Source organism: Papaver somniferum, chromosome 7 (genome assembly GCF_003573695.1).
Source record: "Papaver somniferum cultivar HN1 chromosome 7, ASM357369v1, whole genome shotgun sequence".
Taxonomy (NCBI): Eukaryota; Viridiplantae; Streptophyta; class Magnoliopsida; order Ranunculales; family Papaveraceae; genus Papaver; species Papaver somniferum.
In genome coordinates, this window is record NC_039364.1 from 167032542 (window position 1) to 167054682 (window position 22141).

Here is a 22141-nt window from a genome sequence, read left to right on the forward strand (position 1 = left end):
AACGATTTAAACAAACCAAGAAATAACAACTAACAAAACTCTCAAACTAACGATTACCACCAAATACATAATTCCCTAAGCCTGTTGGATCTTTTGAAAACTCATTATTTGGACTCTGAGATGGTGGTTGAGTAGCATCAGGTAAGTCATAACCTTGAAATGGCACCGGAGGCATTGTAGGTACTTGAAATCGGTGAAATGCTGAACTTGTTGGGGTATAAATCACGAATTGCCTAAATGCATCCAAATTGACGTGTGCACCACCAGGAGTAAGTACAGGACCTTGAGGAATGAAACCAAGAGGAGACTGGAAATCCGTCTCCAAGTTTGATGTTGTTTGTGGTATCTGAGTCTCTTCCACCATAGTCCCTTTCAGCGGAGTCACTTGCACGACTTCTACCACTTGCACGACTTCCAGTTGCACGTCCTCCACTTGCACGACCTCTTGTATTGCTGTCACCGGGCATTTGAGAACTTGACCCTAAAGGAGTCTCAGGCAATTCATAACTCAATTCATCCCTCAAAGCCTGCATCTGACTCAAGTGAAAATTGCGGAATTGATTGGTAAAATGCGCAAACTTGTTCAACTCGGTCTGGTACTCTTCCTTTGTTGCATCCACAACATCGTATAGATAGCTCTGCTACATACCTTCACTAGTAAGTGGAACTGTAATAACATCTCCACTCAGTGATAAAGTCTGGACTTCCCAAGATAATTGAGGCATATGTGACCCCATTTGAGTGCTAGGGTACGTACATGGTTCGCCCGTCCGTGGCGGGGGTTGGGATGGAATATCTGTAAGTGGCAAATTGCCCATCCGTGGTGGGGGTTGGGATGGAATATCTGTAAGTGGAAAATTGCCAATTGCTGGAAAGTCAACACTACCTAAGTTTTGAGGATGAACAACAATATTTAGCTTGCATACCTTTTGGTACCAATTGTAGTAATCATAGTCATTTTCTGATTCTTGGATCAAATCTTCAGCTTCTTCCCAAGGGTGTCCATTATTTATCAACTGTATCCAATCCTCATGTGAAATAATTGAGCAAGGAAACAGGTTGATTGCTTTTACCTTTCTTCATTGTAACTGAAAAACATGTCTTTCTCCGTAGTACCAAATACTCTGAACACTTACTACGTTTGTGAAATCATCAGCAGCTGCCTTAGTTTCCTAGTCAAAGGATAAATTCAATCAAATATAGATCACATTGTATACCAAGAACACTTACTACGTTTGCAAGTATATTATGGTCACTGCGTGTCACTTTGAAAGTTCTACTTTGCCACTATAATCTTTATCAAAATGTATTGTCGCTGTAAAAAACTCATCATAATGTTCACTCTTTAAGTACACACAACTCACCTGATTAACTGCCGAAGGATGTTGGAGTTTTTTTGCTTCTTAAAACCTTAATTTCGCTTCCGTATTTTTTCATATCTTACATCAACGTTGTGTGGTATGCGTTTATCATTTCTATGTCAAGTTGGAGCCTTTCCCGCTATTAATTAGGTACAACTGCAGGTAGAGGAAGTGAGTCGCAAGTCTAATAATCCTGAAGAACAACACATCCTGATTTCAGTAGATTGGATAGAGCTACACTACAAATATTCGTTTGAAAGAAGCCCAAAAATAAGAAAAGATGAAGTTAAGCAGAATTCATAATTGTACCTGAATTGATGATTTACCACAATATACCAATCATGGAACTGGATTCTAGAGGAAAGTTTCAAGCAAGGTTCCACAGACGGAGTTTCTCTGATCTCATAGGGATGGTCATAACATGATTCCTGTATCATTAGCACACGCTTTAGAAAATCTCAAGATCTTATTTCATACAAATTGAATTAACCTAGATCAATATTTGTTGTCCGATCTACGGTAGAGAGGGAGGTAGAGAATCTAGAGATTACCCACAAATATTTCTATTTTAAGTAGTTATGTAAATAAATTACTGCCCTTTTCATTCGTTAACTTCACCTCTTCGGAAGAATCCCTTGCTCCAACAGGTGACAGCCATGCAATAATTTTTGGGGCTTTTTCTAATGTACACCCATTTGATAATGCGTTTTCTAACATAAACCCGTTTTTGATTATATTTCTAAAATACACCCGTTACGATAATTCCATCCGATTTTTAAATAAAACGGCTAACGACAGTTAAGTATAAAGCTGTCTTACAACTGTTAGGACATGAGAAGTCTGAAAAACCCCTACAGGAATGTGGACTAGAAGCAGAGAAAGCTACTGATGGTGGGTTTGTGAGATTGTGGAAGATAATTTGCTGGGATATTAGAGAGGAGATGAAGCTGTTGATGGTTAAGAAGAAGTTGTATGGATCGATGAGTGTTTGCAGAGAGTTAAACACCTGAATAGAAGCTGAGAAGAAGTTGAGAAATTGGTTGATATCAAAGGTTTTGTAAGTATAGCGATGAATTCGATTTCTTATTTCCAACTCTTCCTTTTCATCTTCATCCGAAGAGTTTGCTTTTATGTGAACTCCAGAAAAGCGATCATCTTCTCCCATTAGTCATATTACTATTGTAGTTATTGCTAATGGGAGCAAGAGAATTAATCAGATCCCAAGTTGAGGGCCAAAAGTGATGACCGAGCACTCTTAATTCCACCTCCTCCTTCACCACCTACTGCAACTACAACGCCATCCTTATCAACAACAAGAAACTTTTTTTTTCTAATTTAGTAATATTATTACTAAGAAAGAAACTTGAAAGGGTTTTGATTTATGGGTGCATCCGTAATTTTTTAAGTTAGATAAATCTGCAGCGTCCATTTCATTCCATAGATGTACGGCTAGATCTTTAAACAGTGTGCACTAACGTTTTCATGGATCGTGGGTGTATTTTAGAAATATCCAAAAAAACGGGTGTAGTTTTGTAAACAAGTTATCAAATGGGTGTATTCCGGAAAATTTTCCATAATTTTTTTAGCGTGTTCTTCTTCCTCGAATGGACGAAAGAAAACGATCTGATTGATGAGCCATGGGAGATATTTGGGTTTGAGATTTCTAGAGTATCAGAATAATTGTCATCGGCAGAATCGATAGATGTGGAGGAATAAATCAGAAAGCACGATTGCTTAGAGAAACTGATTTTGGTGAGTAACATTAAATTAATTAAAGAAATTTAAACATCAGAAATGGATTGAAAACAATTCGACTACTCAAAATAAAGGGATTTTAGAGAGTTTTGGGGGAAGGAGTAGAGACCAAGAAGCAAATGAAACGCATGGCATGAGTTAGTAAAAACAACATTAAATTCTATAATCAAATATAACCCTTGGATGATGGAAGGAAGGAGAAATCTCAGCCACCGGTTAGAAATATGAATATATCTCAGCCATTGCGTGACACACCAGACCCTCATGTCATGTAAAGCATTGATTCTTGTAACCACTTTATAAGATTCCGTTCTCTTTAAAGTGGATTTTTTTTTCTTTTTCTTTTTTTTTTGCAAAGCACAATACAAATATCTTTCACTACAAATATATTTTACTTATATGTAGTTGAGTTTTATATGAATTGCTTTATAACAAATGTCGTATATCCAAACATGTAAAACAAAATCTGCAAGTATTGAGGAGGATCCGTTCACACTCTTATTTTAACACTATTTCACACTTTGGGAGACATTTTTCTTAATAAAACTTACAAGGTAGCGTATTTGAAGTTAATGTTTTGCGGATATCCTCGTCTTACAGAGTTCCACATACACACAAAAGATAAGCACATTCCGAAATACCAAACATCACCATCTACCAATCTTAATTTTAATAGTTGAAAATTCGTCGATTGATTTTCAAAGTAGTAGATGGCGGAGTTATAAATTTCGGAATGTGCTCATTTTTCTGTGGAAATACAAAGCTTTGTAAAACTTACATATTCCCAAAATATTGGCTTTAGGTACACTATCATTAATTTTTTTAAAAAAAAATTAGTACCCAAAGCGTGAGATAGTATGAAAATTGAATGTGAAGGGATCCTCCAAGTATTTGTTTTCTATGCATATGTTATTTCCTAGGATCTATAACAATAAAATGAAAAATTGATTTATAAGAATATTTACCTTTTTTTATGGTCCTACTGTACCAGAGGCATGTTGTGGTTATATATATGTGTTGTTCCATAATATTCGGAAATGTTATTTGGCTCCCTATTCTCCGCCTCCCTATTCACCTCCCTATAATTTAAGCCTCACATCCATATTGAGATCCACATTCAGGTTCAGGTGGGGTTCACCATTCCCATAATGTGGAGTTTAGATTGTAGGGAGGAGAATAGGGAGGTGGAGATTAGGGAGCCGAATAAAATTCCAAAGATAACTCAGAATTTAGTCAAAGATAATGGTGATATAAGATGAGTTTAGTAAGAATATCATCTCTCTCCTGAGCTCCGCTCCATCATCGTGACGTGTGCTAGATTTCTTCAGATGAAAATCAGTGTTCTTCATTGCAAGTTCCAGTTCAAATCAACAACCCATCTCTACCTTACTATCATTGGGATCATAGACTTTTTCAATCTTACATTACCTACTTGAATCTCTACACTAATCATTCACCCGATACTGAATTGCAACAAACTAGAAAAACAGAAAACAGACAGAACACAAATCAAACCAACACAAGGCATAATTCAAGTACTAAAAAGAGTTCAAATTTTTACGACAATACTACCAGCTTAATTACATCCCAAGCAGACGGAAATAAACAAGATATTAAACCTAAAACTTCTGAAAACCCTTCTATTTCTTTACAACCCATTTGCACAACAAAAAATCAAGGCTGTAATATAGCTTCACTAGCAGTAACACAAAATTGTACCCCTACCACTACTACCATGCAACCTTCTTCCCCGTTCATGAATCTGTTGATTCGAAACTCCCAGAATCCTTCTATGCATCACCAAAAAAGTAACCCCAACACATAAAACACAAAATATCATAAAAGATCTTATCACCAGATGATAGACGTTGAAACCCCCTTCTCCAAACATTTCTTTAGCGACTCTAAATACCATCAATTTCCTCATAAATTTTCACGAAGATGCTTAAGAGTTTATAAGTACTCTAGTTCTAAGGAAATTGATAGTATCCTAGGGACGATTAATCTGAATAATCATCAGAATCATCCTCACTGTCGCTGGTATAATTCAATTCATCGAAGATGTAGTAAGGAGTTTTACCGTTATCACTATCTGAAGTTGTATAGGGACCCTAAAGATCTTCATCCTCATTTCTCTCTTCACCATCACTGCAAGGCACTGTCGGACCAGAAAATACAAGATTTCCATCAATATCCATCCCTCGAATTTCCTCTCCGTCAGAATCAACATTTAGCGGTTCTGACATGGTCCGAGCAAATTTTCGAGGAGTGTGTGTCTTCTCAAAAAGATACTGTTCATACATTGAATCCACATACTCTTGCATTTTCTTCTTCTTCTTCTCTAACTTTCTTGCTCTCTTCCTCCTCTTTGAAGAATCATCACTGCTTTCCTCCATCTCTTCCTCATAATTTTCTGTCTTCTCCTCATTTTCACTATCACTCTCTGTCATGCTTCGAGTCTTCCCCCAAGATGTCTTCCATTCTCCCCTTCTCTGAAGTCTCCTCCTGTGTCGACGTGCATCAACAACTTCAACTTTCCTCAACCATAACTGGAATTCTTCATCGTTCTCAATTCTCAACCTTTCATATTCCTCTTTTCTCAACCTTTCATTCTCCTCCTTTTCTTCCTGCTCTTATTGCTATTTCTTCTTAGTCTTCTCCAGATTCAAATATGCTATCAGATTTTCCATCTTTGTGCTTGTTAAAGCTCCAATCACAGTTTTTGCATGTCGCATGGCTTCGGAATCAGGTGCGACGCCTGGATTTCCTCCTCCGGAAGAACTGGATGCAATATCAGTCATTTTTCTTAATCACTTTCTCTCTATCTTTTCTTTTTTGCTCCTTTGGGTATGATTCTGGGATTATCTCCCTTCCTCTCTTAAATATTGGTGGTAGATTAGCCATAAATGGCCCTTTATTGCATTTGGTCAAGCATCTTGTCACTTTGAAATTCACACCACTTTAATGCCATGCGCAACTCTTCAGTTTTCATCATTATCCTACTAAACCCTACTTTCAACGTCTAATTTTATACGCTTTATTTTCCTTTAATTCTGCTGGATTCACCTTTAGGAGAAGAGTAATTAGGTTACCTAATTTTGAAGAGTTTATTTGGGTTTTAATTAAAACTTTTAGTTTTACGCAGATTCAGAGCAAGAAGCACATGTCGGGAGGCACTACTTTTAATTGGGGTATCATTAACAATTGGATTATAGTTTATGTCTTTCAGGAAATTAAACCGCTTCACCCTAAGAAAAAATACCTTTCTACCACCACCAGTAAACCAAAAAATCACCACAACAATTTTCATCTTTACCACTCCTAATTTTTATTACTATACACAACTATGTTTATGACATTTGGACGGATGTGTACAACTACCCAGGTTTACAATACGTGTAATGCCAAAGCTCTTAAATATTCACCAACCTTCATGCTTACGTTTTTTCAAGACGTACAAAGTATAAAGTTAAATTACTTGGTTGTGTACATCCCCTGCATAACTGTCAACTACAAACAACACGTGATAACTAAGCCAAAGTCCCTATCAGCTATTCTTATAAAAGTTACCAGGTTATCTAATAGCCCTGTTATGAGCCCTTTGTTTAAACAAAAAAAGTTGGAATCTTTCACAAAACCATGCCATTCCAAAACTCCCATCCCTGCTGACCAACTTAAACTCAGTCAGAATTCCCATTTAAGGATCAATCTGATTTTGATGGCACAACCAAGTTTCTACTACACATTTGTCTGATAGAAATCCATCATACTTTTTGCATCACTACAAGAATATTTTCTCTTCATATCATTATTTTAATATCCAGCCAGTCTCTCTTCTCTGATACAACCTTACTTTTTTTCATCACTATTGTAATCTGTATGGAACCCTCTCCACCTCAATCCTCTCATACCCCTGAAAACCTTGAAGTTCAAAATCTTACCAAACAAATTGCAGACAAGCTGAAACTACCATCTTCCTTAACTGAACCAGTTTTCATTGACAAAACTGTTATTTTGGCTGAAGATGATAGTAACCGGAATGGTGTATGGTTGGATATGTCTGTAGTGAAACTCTCATCCCAACTTCTTCAATCATTTATTACATATGTAATCAATGGTCATTAGCTCAACCACCTTCTATCACTACTTTCAATGGCTTGAGAAACAAAGTTCTTATCAGATTCTTAGCCGAGAGTGATTTCAATAGGGTTAATTCTCAAATACCTTGGTATGCTTGTAGTCATCTAATGGTTCTGAAAGTTGTTCCCCCAAATGGTTGGCCATCAAATCATCAAGTTGGCAGGTCCGGAAAGGCGTATAAATTTGGTGCAATGGAAACGGGCCTACAGTAATACCGCAAGTGCACGGTCGTCAGTTGTAGCTCGTGCAAGTACGGGTCGATCCACAGAGATTGGGTGTGTTTCGGAAAAGTGTCTTAGCTAATTGGGTTCCTAGATTTGCTTTAGGCTTAGAAGCCCTTTGGAAGTATTGGGCTTAATGTACTATTGGGTTTGAATGCCCTTTGAATGGATTGGGCTTAGTGGGTTTGTAAACATAAAATGAACTGAGCTTGGGCTCAGTTGTCTTTAAAGTGCAAATGGGCTTTGGTTTTGGGAAACTGGTTTGAGCCTTGGGCTCAACAGTTCAATTTGATTTGGGCTTGGTTTTTGAAAGTTGGGCTCTGTTTCAGTGAGCTGATTTGAGCTTTGGGCTCAGCAGTTCAACTATGAGTTGGGCTTAACAGAGAACTAGGCTTTGGCCTTGGTCTTACAGTTGGTCTAGACCTTGGGCTTCTGTTTTAGTAAAGAATCTGGGCCTTTGGGAGTGATTTGGACTTGGCTTGGCAACTGCATGGGAAATGCACAACAGGAGCAGGTGCACAGCAGGGATTGCAGCAGCAGCTTCAGCAGCAGCACTAGCAGGGGAAGCAACAGCAGGAGCAAGGGCTGCAGCAGTTGCAGGGTAGGAGAGGAAGCAAAGCAGCACAAGTGCTGCAGTAGAAGAGAAAGGCAGCTGCAGCTTGACAGCAGCAGTTGCAGAAATGCAGCAGCAGCAAAAGTGACAGAAAAAGAACTGCACAGCAGCACAAGAGCTGCAGCAGCAATTGTAGCAAATAGAAGAAATGCAGCAGGAGCAAAAGTAAGCAGTGAAAATGCAAAACAGAAAATGCATGTAAACCAAACAAATGAAAGAAAACAATACTAACAGTTGAAGATGGATGGCAAACTAGGGCATTGATTCCACCTCTTAACCTAGACTAAGTTGGATATTCCAATTGCAACCAAAATGTCCTCCCAAGGTACTAGTTATCTGATTAAAGCATAACTAGTCTGAGGTTTGGACCATAAGCAATTCACATGGGTTGCTGCACTTTCAGTCACAGGGGTATCCTAACTACAGAGTATGCCTGACATACAATGTGAGAGCAAAGTGATGAAAAGCAAAAATTGTAATCTCCTACACAGTGGCTTTAAGGTTTCATCTTCACCCTAGTGGTGAATTAGAACATGCTAACAAACATCAAACAGATACACACAACAACATCATACACATCACAATAAAAAACATATGCAAATGGTTAACAGTGCAATGTAACAGGAGCAAGATAATAACAGTAACAATTGAAATTAAGCTAACCCAAATTGGGTGGAAACTTGGCTAGTCCAAGAACAGTTTTCTCTCTACACATCAGTTCCTATTTATAGTTTACAACAAAAAATACAAACCCTAATTCGAAACCCTAAAATTTTGGGGAAAATCAAATTCTCTCACCAATTTTCTGAATTAAGCTCGACCCATGCCTCCTCTAGTCCTAGATGCTCTTCCTCTGCTCCTATTGTCCCCTAATTTCGAGTTATTTTACTCACCCCAAAACCTAGGGTTTCAGAGGTTGTGAGATGAAGAAAATAACTAGGCTAGGGATATGGGGGTGTTGTCGGTATGGAGATAGTAGTGGCAGTGATGGAACTGGTGGTGGTGACGGAAGTGACAGCGGCAGAGAGGGGAGGTGGTGGAGTTGCAGAGCTCTGCAATTTTTTTGGGAAGAAGGGGAAGAAGAGCTCGATGGGATTAGGATTAGGGGTTTTTGGTTGGGAATAGGGTATGTGTTGCTATGGTGTGAGGCGAAGACCTCAAGTTTAGATGTTGGCGAATCTGAGATGTTGGATCATTGGTTCTGAGTGGAATCGAACGGATAGATGGAAGGATGTGTGAAGCGACCGTCGGATTCTGAGGTGCAACGAAGTTAACGGCACTAGATGGAGTTAGGTACTGTAGTGTAAGGCGGAATCATCAGATTTTGATGATTTATGAAGGAGCGACCGTCGGATGCTCCTGAGAACTGATCTGATGGCTGAGAACGGAGGCGCTTTTGTGTGTAGAAAATGAGGTTGTGCGCACCATTCTTCGCGGCTTCCTTGCTTAATTCCTCCCGGCTTTTCACTACTTTTCTGCTCTTTTTGCTCCGCACTTCATCCAGATTTTATTTGTTACCTAAGAATGCAAAATTAAGTAAGAAAAATATTTATTCTTGAAAACAATGAAAATACAGAATATGGGATAAAATGTAGAATTAATGCACAAAAGATGAGTTAAATGCCAACAAAAATATATATAAATATGCACTATTTAGCACTCATCACAAGTCTCGTTTACTGAAGAACTATTCTTGGCTCATCTTATGCAACATGGAATGTATTGAATTTGAAGACCTCCAAAAGCTCACTATTAAGATGGGAGAATTAGTAGAAGCCCAAACACCGTACGGAAACCATCCTTTAAAGAAGAATGTAAAGGTCTGTGTTAGAATTTGTGTTCAAAAAGCCTTACCAACCGGCATCCCTCTCTTTACTTCGGGGAGAGACCAACCTTTTCTAATTGAATGCAGATATTACAAGGTCCCCAAGTATTTTTGTACTTCTTGTCGTGTGTTAGATCATAAAGATGTTATTTTCCCCGCTTGGAAAGCAAAACAGAAGTTAACACAAGAAGTAGCCACATCAAGCTCAAAATATGTCCTCCCTGTTGTCTCAAATTTAATGATGCCAAGAAATCAAGATGATCAACTTTCTCTTCCTAGTTCCAATATGGTGATTCAAGATACCATTATGTCTCCAACTGAAGTTGTTCATGAAACTCAAATAGATGATGTTATTGATCAAGATAGTACTAAAGGAAAAGCTAAGGTCCGAGCTGAAAACTCTAAGAATGTGACATAAAAAGGAGTCACCAACAATTTCCAGATGGGTCCATTTGTTAATCGTTCTACTGAATTTTTTTGATGTCGGGCCCGTCCAACAAAGCTCCTCTCACCTGAACAAAGGGCTTCTAGTCATTTTCAAACAAGTTACAACCCAGAATGTCACAGTTAAAAACTCAAGTATCCCTTCTGAATCGCTAAATCGGGGTCCGATTCGTACCACCAATTCGTCCAGAAGATTCAAAACTACGGCTGCTCCAACAAACCAACATGCCATTTCTAGAGAAGAAGTTATCTCTGCTGCTGCGGAACATGATGCTTTGTCTAATCTCAAATGGAAAATAAATCCAAGAAATGATTTGAGAAAACGTGCCAGAGCTAGTAACTCCACTTTAGCTATCATTGTGGTTATCCCAAATCAACCTGATGTGTCTGAACCAGATTATTCAACTTTGTGTCCTCCTATTACTAAATTAGGAGATATCCCTGATATCAACCTCTCCAATTGTACTCTCAATACCCATTCTCTGGTTGACCCTTATGGTAATTATAATGTACCTACTGATGATACCCCAAGCAACAATGGTGTCCACAATAATTCCCTTCATGAGGCTGCTTCTCTAAATCTCGGTTCTACCCAGGAGACTAATCAAATTGGTGGTTCTAATAATTCTTCTCTTGATGGTGGTTCTGCCTCCACCACTCAGGTAAACTCAAATTCCCCCCCCCCCCCCCCCCCCCCATTATTGATCCAACTAATTCTGCCATAAATGCCAACCCTTTTCCTGTTAATAATGTTAATGTGCTTTGATAGAATATTAGAGGATTGGGTAAGAAAAAAGCTAATAAGGAACTTAGTTTGTTGTGTAGGAACATTAGTCATGATATTATCTTTATATCGAAGACCAAGATGAACAATGATTTGGCTGCTAGAAGAATGAAAAATTTTGGTTACCCCAGCACCTTTAATGTCCCAAGTATTGAAAGGAGTGGTGGTCTTGTCCTTGTTTGGAAAAAGGAAATTCAACTCAATGTTATATCTTCTATCTTGAGGGGCATCTATGTTACTATTACCGATATTGTCCACTCCAAAGTGTGTCACTTACATTTCATATATGGTGAACCTAATAGCAGTCTTAGATAAGCCTTCTGGGAAGACCAATGTCAGTTACCTAAATTTCCTTTAGATGAACTTGTTTTCTTTATAGGTGATTTTAATGCTCTGCTAGGTACCGAGGACAATAATAGTGGTTTAGAAGTTGATGATTCTGATTTTATTAATCTTAGAAATTTTTGTGATACCTTTGACTTGCATGATCCTGGTTTCTCCGGCCATAGATTTACTTGGTCTAATATGCAACAGGGTCCTGACCTTATTCTTGAACGTCTTGATAGATGTCTTATTAATCCTATTACTGAAACTTTGTTCCCTAAACTATGTGTTAATAATTTTCCTAGAGATTTTTATGATCATTGTCCTATGCATATTGGTTTCAACTATGATGATGTTTGCATGCCTATACCCTTTCATTTTATGGCTATGTGGATAGATGATCCCACTTGTAGAGATATTATAGCCAATTATTGGGCTGTTAATATAGTGGGATCCCCTGCCTATAAGCTCAAAGCAAAACTTTTAAATACAAAAAAAGGTCTTCGGGATTGGAATAAATCCTCATTTGGAAATATCCAAACTAACATTTCTACTACTAGGAAGGAACTGGATGATACCCAAACCTTAGCTTCTACAGATTATAGAGTCATCTCTAGACTTAAAGCTATATTGGAGTATCTCTACAATCTGGAAGAACTCTATTGGAAATATAAATCCAGAGAGGTCTGGCTCATGGAAGGTGACAGAAATTCACCATATTTTCATAGAGTCACCCTTTTCAGGAGAAAGAGAAATGCTATTAGCTGGATAAAAAAATGCTACTGGTACTACTCTAACTGATAGAGAGAGTATTAGCACATCTTTTGTGGACTATTTCAAAAATTTGTACTCTTCACACCCTTAACAATTCCAGGATGAAATCCTTTTTGACCTTCCTGTTAAATTTTCCGAGGATGATAATTCTACTCTAAAACTACCCCCTCATTGCAGAGGAGATAAAAAATGTTGTCTTTCAAATGGGTAGAAAAAAATCCCCTGGCCCTGATGGTTTTATAGGTCTGTTTTATCAAAAACATTGGGACATTGTGGGAGAAGTTGTTGTGGATATGACTCAAACTTTCTTCAGAACTGGAAATGTGGCAAAAAAAATTTAATCATACCAACATAGATCTTATCCCCAAAGTACCTCTACCTGAGTTGGTTTCCCAATACAGACCCATAGGACTTTGCAATCTTATTTACAAAATCCTTTGTAAAACTCTAGCTAATAGAGTAAACCTTTTATGAATAATATCATTTCCCAAAACCAAAGTGCTTTTGTCCCTAAAAGGAGTATCTCTGATAACATCCTTCTTGCTAATGAGGTCATCTATGTTGTCAATCATCATGATAAAACTATTGGTATTGCTGCCATCAAGCTGGACATGTCTAAGGCCTATGATAAGCTGGAATGATCTTTTCTTGAAAAGATTTTTAAAAAAATGGGCTTATCTGACCATTGGGTTAAACTCATAAATCAGTGTATCTCCACTGTCTCTTATTATGTTCTCCTTAATGGTAGTACTGGTCTCATCAAACCAGAAAGAGGCTTGCTTAAGACAAGGAGACCCTTTGTCTCCTTATCTTTACATCATTTGCTCTGAGGCCCTGTCCTCTTACATTGATGCTCTAACTAGAAAAGATTTGGTTGAAGGAATAAAGGTGTGTAAAAATGCTCCTGCTATGACACACCTTCTATTTGCTGATGATTCCTTACTTTTCTCTAAAGCTACTGTTGAGGATTTCCAGACTATTAAAGAGTACCTTCAAAAGTACTGCTTGTCCTCTGGTCAAGAAATAAATTTTGATAAGTCTGGTATCCTGTTTAGCAAAAAAATCCCAGAACATCTTAAATTGCAGCTCTCTAATATCCTTGATATTAGTAATAGGGATCTTGGAGAAAAATATTTGGGCACTCCTACTGCCTTTAAAGCCTCTAAAATCCAAACCCATATGGGTATTCTCCAGGCTATTGATGCTAGAATCTCTATCTGGCTCCATAAGCTTCTTTCCCAAGCTGCTAGAACTACCTTAATTAAGCATATTGGTCAGGCCATCCCTCTTTATCAAATGGGATCCCCAAATACCTTCGTAGGAAAATGGATTCTCATCTCTGCAAATTTTGGTGGGGTGAAACTCTTGACCCAAAAGATATAAAGCTCCATCTCTTGGGTTGGGATATTCTTTGCTCCTCCAAATCTGAAGGAGGCCTTGGTTTTAGAAAAACTGAACTCAATAATCTTGCTATGCTTGCCAGAAATGTATGGAGGATAATTGAGAACCCTGATTGTTTGCTAGCTTCTACTATGAAAGCTAGATATTACCCTAGAACTGATTTTTTGAATGCCAAGTGTCCTGTCAATTGTTCTTGGACTTGGAAGTGTTTACATGATGTTAAAGAGCTTATCAAACCTTTTATCACTTGGATTGTTGGAGATGGTCAATTTATTGACCCTTGGTGTGCCAAATGGATTCCTTCTCTAGGATCAGTTGCCCCCAACCCTTTGGTGCCTCCAGATCCATCTATATTCCTATTTTATTAATCCTATTACCAGATCTCGGGATGTTGATAGATTAAACACCCACTTTGATGATGCTTCTGCTAAGAAGATCATCACTATTCCTTTAAGCCAGTGTTGCACTCCTGATATGAGGGCTTGGGATCTTTCAAAGAATGGTAGATTTACCTCTAAATCTGCTTACTTGGGACTTCGAGGGCTCATGCCTTCCGCTTGTAGTGCTCTTTGGAAGTGTATTTGGAAAATTAATGTTCCTTATAGAATTCAAGTTTTCACCTGGAAAGCTGCTAGAAATGCCTTACCTACTAGAACTGTTCTTCATACTAGAATGCCTATGAGTTCTGTTGATTGTAGTAGATGTAATGACCCTTCTGAATCGATTATTCATACCTTAATTCTCTGCCCTTTTGCTAGTCGTGTTTGGTTTTTATCCTCTTTCTGTATCAACACTCAGGTTTTTAATTCTAAATCTTTCATGGATTGTATGTTATTCTGGTTAGTTAGTCCTGTCTCTAAACTCCCAGAAGGGGATCAATGTCATTTGTTGTCATCCTTTGGTCCTTATGGCAAAGTAGAAATAACCTAGTGTTTCAGAACATTAAGGAGAATTACATTGTTGTTCTGATGAGAGCCAGAGCTATGTTATTAACTAGAAAATTCCCCATTAGTGTTTCCACTATGGCCCCTGGTAGTATAAGTGACAAATGGATGCCCCCACCAACTGGATGGATAAAATGTAATACAGATGGAGCTTATGATGATATTTCTGGGAACAATGGTGCAGGCTTTGTGATGAGGGACTTGACCAACACTGCTTCCTTTTGTGCTTCCATTGTCTTTCAAGTCGAGTCTACTGAAGAAGTTGAGGCCAAAGCTATTTGGGCAGCTTTACAAAAAGCTGTGGAGCAAAAGCTTACTCATCTAATCATAGAAAGTGATACTCAGAGACTAATCAGTCAATTTTCTGCTGGCATATTTGATGGGAACTCTAGAACGGATGCTATCTATAAATTTGTAGCTTGTTTATTTATTTTCCAGCCTCGCACTTGTAATTCGGTGGCTCTTGAACTTGCCCTTTGGGTCAAGACAAACAATTCTACTATGTACAGATTTGTTCCTCCAATATGGAGGATGCCTTTTGTTGTCGGGGATCATTAGCCTTTTTGGCCTTTATTTAAAATAAAAAATAATAATAATAATAATATGGTGATATAAGATGCTGCTCAGAGCATGTCGGATCCATTTAATGCTTCATGATAACCCAGGTTAAACCATCAACCATTACCGTGAAAAAAACTAATATCCGCATAAATCCCCTCCTGCCAACAATCTTCCAATTTCATCTAGGGCTAAACATATCACTGAAAACTTTAATCTGCCAAAAAATAAGAGTTATTCCCTACTTTTGAAGCTTTTGTTAGAACACTCGTGAAGAGATTTAATTTAATCAGTGCAAAAAGATGGTTCACATATCACCTAGAATAATCACAACATTGATATATTAGCTAACTAGAAGTATTTACATGGTTGGTCACAGTCGATCTCATGAAGGTTTTTACATGGTTGCCATTGAAGGAAGTTCTGTTTCCACCTCCGAGTCTCCTTCAGATCTATCCATCCCCTGCACATGAAACAACCAGTTACTGCAAAAACTGTAGAAGTTAAGAGACTACCAGAACATTATACAAAAACGAACTCAAATTTAACAACCTCCAAGTCCCTGCACTTTTCATTTGAGAGATAACGATCCAATGCACCATCACCATACAGAATTTTAGCTCCGCAACTGTTTCCATTAACAGATGCAACAGCTTCCTCGTTAACAACAACGGCGTCTATTCTATCATTTCCTGTTCTCATATCCGGAATCTACAAGTTTTCAACAACAACAACAACCAAATCTTTAGAATCTACAAGTTTTCAATTGGAAAAAAAATATCAGAGATATATTATCCAGGTTTATTATCTGCTGGACAAAGGAGAAGTCACCCTAATCAAGAAATGCCCTTAGTGTAAAGGAGGAAAGTAAATTGGTGCTACTTTCCATGCTCTTTTTTTCTTTTCACGTACATGGAATATTTACAGTCAGAACCGCAAGACAAATGCTTAATTATCTTTATATTAATAAACTCTACCAGTTAGATTTCTTAGCGGTTTGAGTTGCAAACTTGCATTTCATAGTTGAGATGCCTGGAAGGATCTCAAAATAGGCATTTAGTGTTCTTATTGGTTTTGGACTACAACGCTTAAATAAGAGATTCGTTGTAGCAAATAATAGTTATGAGCGGTTAAGGGTTTTAATTACGCACCTCGTACATGGCATCCATTAAAATATTCTCCAATATGGATCTTAAACCACGAGCACCGGTGTTTTTGGACATCGCTTTTCTAGATATCAATCTCAAAGCATTCTCTGTGAAATGCAGCTTAACCTGAGGAAGCAAGAAATCATAAATGAGTATGAAGTCGATATATCATGAAAAATCTCAAATACAAATAATAAGAATTGGCATGAAAAAACAAAAGAGCCGCATATTCAAGTTAAATTACATTGTTCATTTGAAACATCTTTTTGTATTGCTTTCCTAGGGCATTTTTTGGCTCTGTGAGGACCTGAAGAACAGATGATAAAATGGCAGGGGTTATATAGAGGGCAAGACATAATCAATACATATACTTCCACCTAAAATATTATACTTTTACTTTTGAGCGACAAACCAAGAACAATATTGGAAACAATTCAGTGGTTTAGGATCACTTGCATAATCAGAAAGAAAGATCAACATGATAGATATAAAAAGACACCAATAAAAGCTAACAAGATTACCTGAATAAGTTGATCCTCATTCAGAGCCGACAAACTAACAAGAACTGGGAACCGTCCAACAAACTCCGGTATCAAACCATATGCAACAAGATCACTACTTTCAACCTTGCCAGAGAGAAAATGTTAAGCATGCTTTCCAGGCTAAAAATCTAGCTGCATTCGCATGCATGAACAGAGAAACTATTCGACATTCCATCTTCCATTTGGACTTACTGTTTCAAGCAAATGTGAAGTGACGGTAGCATCTATTACCCCACCACTCCTCATGTTAGCACGTACTGGTTCTCTAAATCCAATAGAGGAATCGTGCCGTCTGGACAATATGTAGCAGAATTAGATAAGTTAAGCACCACTAAGATAGCCTGGTTCTGGTACGGGGAGGATTTATAGGGGATGTCATATTACTTATTAGTTAGGGGGCTCATGCTGTCATATTACTTATTAGTTTGGGGGCTCATGCCACATGCAGATGGTTAAAAATGTAAACATTCGAACAGGCTCACAATAAACAAAACAAATAGGAACTAAGATGATTGCATCAATAAACATGCTAAAAAAAGGTTACAAACTGCAATTTGTAGCACAGATTTGATAAATATTAGCAATTGCAAAAGATTTGCGCAAGTGAAATTTCACATGCTGAAAGTCTTTGCTACATTCCAATCACCATGCCCAATAAAGGATTATCCAGATAAATATACAACCTTTCGGAAATTGTCTTCTCTAGGCCAGTAAATGCGCCCCCACATATGAAAAGAATATCTTTCGTGTCAATCTATGAAGAAACACGATGAAGTTAAGGTTAGAACTGAGACCATTCCCATGACCTTTGCCAAGTTCGAATTGAATTATACTAAAAGGTGCACTTTCAGAGCAAAAAACAAGTGGACATCTAACAATTATATACCTGGATGTTATCGCCTCGAGGATGCTTTCGAGCTCCTTTCTCAGGTACATTGATGATCTAGATCAGGAAATGATTAAGTTAGAGATAGAGAGAGCATAACAATAATAATAATAATAATAATAATAATGTTACGCACTTCTCAGAGATTACCTTTAACTAGATGAGAATCTATTTAACCAGGAACATCATTATAACTTTTCGTATGAAGCTTACCACTGAAAGCTGATTCAGCTTGCATAAACTAAAATTGTGATGTGCCATAAGCTTAACGATGTTATACTCACCGTTCCTTCCAGCATTTTCAGCAGCGCCTGTTGAACACCTTCCCCGGAAACATCCCTGCTAATGTTAAGGCTCTCAGCCTGCACCAGATGAAGAACAATCAGAAAATGATAGCGCGGGGAACCGAAATGATAAATTGTACCATCTTTCTCAATCTCTAACTATATGAGAAAAGAAAACCTTTTTAGTGATCTTATCAACTTCATCAATGTAGACAATGCCCTGTTGGGCGGCCGCCACATTATAGTCAGCAACCTGAGAGACGCAGAAAAAAAAACACAATTAGAGTTAGTATAACAGGCCACTTCATATCCAACAAAGTATCACTATACAACAGAGTTCTTATAAGTTTAGGTGGTAGGTTAAGATATAAAAATAGCATAAAACAGTTAAACGTCTTTCTGTAAGACAAGTTTAGAAAATTACTACTAAAAGCTTGTGCAATATGGATTCCACATCTTCCCCTACATATCCTGCCTGCATATAACAGTATCTCATTACATCCCACACAGATTAATTTCCTTCCTGGATATTGAACTTTATTATTTATATAGGAGGACATTTCCTTCAAGAGACTGTCACATCATATACATAGAAGTGTTTTCCAAATTCATGAATTTGTAAACACTTCATTCTAGAAGCACAGAGAGAACGACATGGAAAAATAATCAAACTTGCCTGAGTTAGAGTAGTTGCATCAGCAATTACAAAGGGAACATTCACAAAGCGTGCCAAGGTTTTTGCAAGTAATGTCTTCCCTGTCCTTGAAAAAATATTACAACAGAATAAGTGGCTCAAGTGTTGCAAATTGCAATAACGAACCTTCTACAGAAGAATGGCTAGAAATTTTCCAAACGAATGAATACTAGAAAGAACTGACTGAAAAAAGCAACATTCAAGATGGTAGTCGGTTTGGCTATTATGGCTCTATAGCATGATAAATACAGCTAAAACCTGTTTGTAGATCATAAAATGGTAAAAGTAGCAGTAACTACCGGAGCCTGTTGGACCCAATAAAAGAACGTTGCTTTTTTCAAGATCCACAGAATCAAAATCTGTCTCATCAGCTTCATCGCCTGAATCTCTTGCAGACCTATCACTCCAGATTCTGATAATAAACATTATGATATTAATATTTCACAGTGTACAAGAATAAAATTTTCCTAAAGTACATGAAATTAACCAATTCTATCAGGGATGCCCACACAAATCATAGTTGCAAGTGTTGTACAGATTGCAGGAACATAAACATCATTTGATGTTCACAGAGCACAAAATTCTAGAGAGAAGAACCATATATACGCCTGGAGACGCTCAATATACTGCTCTCATTCTCTTCGAGATTTTAAAAGTAGTGGTACATGACCCGTGTAAGATGATGGATGATATGTGGGTCAAAATTGTTTATTCATAATGACTACTGACTATGAGGTAGTAAGCAAAATATGTTTAACTGTACGAATTTCAACATATCCATATAATTTATTATGCATTTGCGATATATTTATGTCACCAAATTTCCAACATAAAGTTGACAAGAGAAAAGGTTAAGCGGGATATGACTAACCGTGTTTGGGAAGATTCACAATATATCCTTTTGTAGTGGTTGTATACTGCCACAGAGAGCACCTACAATCAAGAGATAAGAGTGCAGAAAGTACAGACAAAATTAGTTCCTCAGATGGAATCATATAGAGTTAAAAGCACAACATACTATCTACATTTATTACTTTCTACATTCAGTAAGCAATGCTAAGCATGCTGCAAGTCATATGTGACTTTCTCATGAATATTGCTAAGAGATGAAACTTAGGGAATGCAAAATCATGGATTGAGAAAACGAACAGCTTCAACATACTTCCTACTCTCATCCTGCACCTTCCTTGGAACTATAGAAGTGTTTGCCTGTGACGATGGAAGAGGGGGAATTATGAAACTGTAGTAGATCGATCACAAAGATAGATACTACAATAAATCTCCTCCGATTTGCGATGCTATTAATTGAATGCCTTCACAAGCATTATGTACGAAGTGTGAGTTAAACGAGTGTGCAAGGATTCTGCTTGATATGGCCCCCAAACCTTGGAATATAGGTTTCACATTTCGCAAAATGTTGGGAGGCACAACAAGATTGCAAATACCTGAAGACACAAGATGTCCAATGATAAAGTGTCACATGGAGGTGTGAAAACCCAAGGCGTCAATGTGACACCCAAAGGTGAACAAACTTAGCCAAGAGGCACAAATTAAATGCCTAGACGAGTATGATACTCATAGTTGAGAGACTGCCAATTCCGAAAGGTACACCTAGGGGTTCTAATGGTCGACAGCGTAAATAGGATACGGATGAGTAAATACCGCCTAGAGGGTTAGGTAAGCACATGCAAACCACATACCACGAAATAGGTTATGACATGAAAACCTCTATCTAAACAAAGAAAAGATGAGATAAAAATATCATGTGAAGTAGCAATTCCTGCCAAATCACAAGATCCTCATATAAATACCAAATGGTCATACATATGCTCCAACAAAAAGATATATCAAAGACTGGTCAGTTACTTATGAACCACACTTCCCCAACCTTTCTACGATGCAGGGTATCTCAATCCTATCTCCCAATCCAAACTGGAAAAAAATATTTTGAACATCATTCTACTAAAACTATTTTCTGTTATTGTACCTATTAAAATCGTTATGGTTATAATATTAATATCACTAGGTGAATAAGAACAGAGTTTTACAATATCCTAAGGGTCGAAAACTTGACTAGAGGTGAATCCCACTACTCAAAATCATGTTCCACTATCAACATGCTTTAACATTTTGCAGCAAACACATACATAAGAATCTAAACAAATTCCAAAAGGTACCTTCTTTGCATGCTGTTGCCCAATCACAAACTTATCAAGACCTTTACAAATCTCTTTAGGTGAAGGTATCTCCTTACCCATATTTGCTCCACCCCAACACCCATTTTTTGAATTCGAGCCCATCTGACCTCCACAATCTGGTCCTCCACCTCCACCACTACCACCTCCATGTTTCCCATTAGGGGGTACCCAATGAACTACATTACCTTCACCGTTGGGCTGCCAAATTTCAGGAGGCTCACTATAAGACCAAAATTCGCCCAAAAACTCACTTTGCTTAACACGATTCTCATCACAATCTGATGACCCAACTTCTCGATTATCTGTATTAACTTTAACATTACTGGTACTAATAATATTACCCTTATCAATGAATTCAGCTTTAAGAGAAGCCGATTTAAATGAATTTAAACAGTAAAATGCTTTGGCCAAATAATCTACCCACTGTTTTCTTCTAGTGGTATAATGAATATTTGATATTCCACCAATCTTATGTATATGATCAAATACAAAGTACCTTGACCGAGTGACTATTGTTCTTAAAGTTGCTTCCTTTATTGATTTTGATCTCAGAGCAACAGCCATGGCTATTATTTGTGTACCAAAAAAATAAAATGAAAAGTTTATGAAATATAACAAGGGTTTCTTATTATGTACTAGTAGAGATGATCAAATTGAAAGGGTTCGGGGAATTGATGAAGAAAATTTGTGGGTTTGTTCGATTTTGTGTTAAGGAATCCTGATTTGGGTGAAATTCAGAAAGTTGTGAAAATAGAGACATTAAAGAGCATTTTTCTTGTTTTTTCCTTTTCGAGTCAATCTATTCCGTCTTTGAACCAGCCAACCAGGTCTTTCCGTTTTTGTTTGGAGAGAGAGAAAGATGGATATAAATGAGAATATTGTTGAGGTTGTTGTGTTTTCATGCTCGATAATTGAGAGATGAATAAAATGACATTAATGGTTCCTATACTAATTTATTGGTGTAAGAGCAAGTCTTATGGTGGAATCCAACCTATTTTAAGTGTGGGAAAATCATGGAATGTCAAGTTCAGTGGCTTCCAAGTTGGGGCTTTTCACAAAAAATCCAAGGAGGGTTTCATGGTTTGGTGGAAGGGTTCGTAGAATTCATCTAAACGCCAATAAGAATAGCGCTAAACGCAAATAAGATTGGCGCTAAAAAACGCCATTAAGAATTTGCGTTTTTTTTATCCGTAAATTTAAAATGAGTTGTTGAAATCTAACGGCTGAAAAAAAAAAGCTCAATTT

General features: G+C 37.5%; 1 protein-coding gene across 1 annotated transcript; it reads right to left on the reverse strand.

Annotated features, from left to right (window-relative positions):
• Positions 1-15308: 15308 nt before the first annotated feature.
• On the reverse strand, positions 15309-21762 carry LOC113299007 (CLP protease regulatory subunit CLPX1, mitochondrial-like). Its single transcript, XM_026547932.1, has 15 exons — positions 20876-21762; positions 19570-19631; positions 18998-19110; positions 18681-18760; positions 18429-18479; positions 18183-18257; positions 18005-18082; positions 17721-17777; positions 17518-17588; positions 17027-17126; positions 16814-16918; positions 16537-16599; positions 16296-16418; positions 15697-15855; positions 15309-15607 (listed from the first exon to the last, which is right to left on the reverse strand). The coding sequence occupies exons 1-15, from the start codon at positions 21458-21460 to the stop codon at positions 15542-15544; spliced, it is 1788 nt and encodes a 595-aa protein (XP_026403717.1). The 5' UTR covers positions 21461-21762; the 3' UTR covers positions 15309-15541.
• Between the last annotated feature and the right edge of the window lie 379 nt (positions 21763-22141).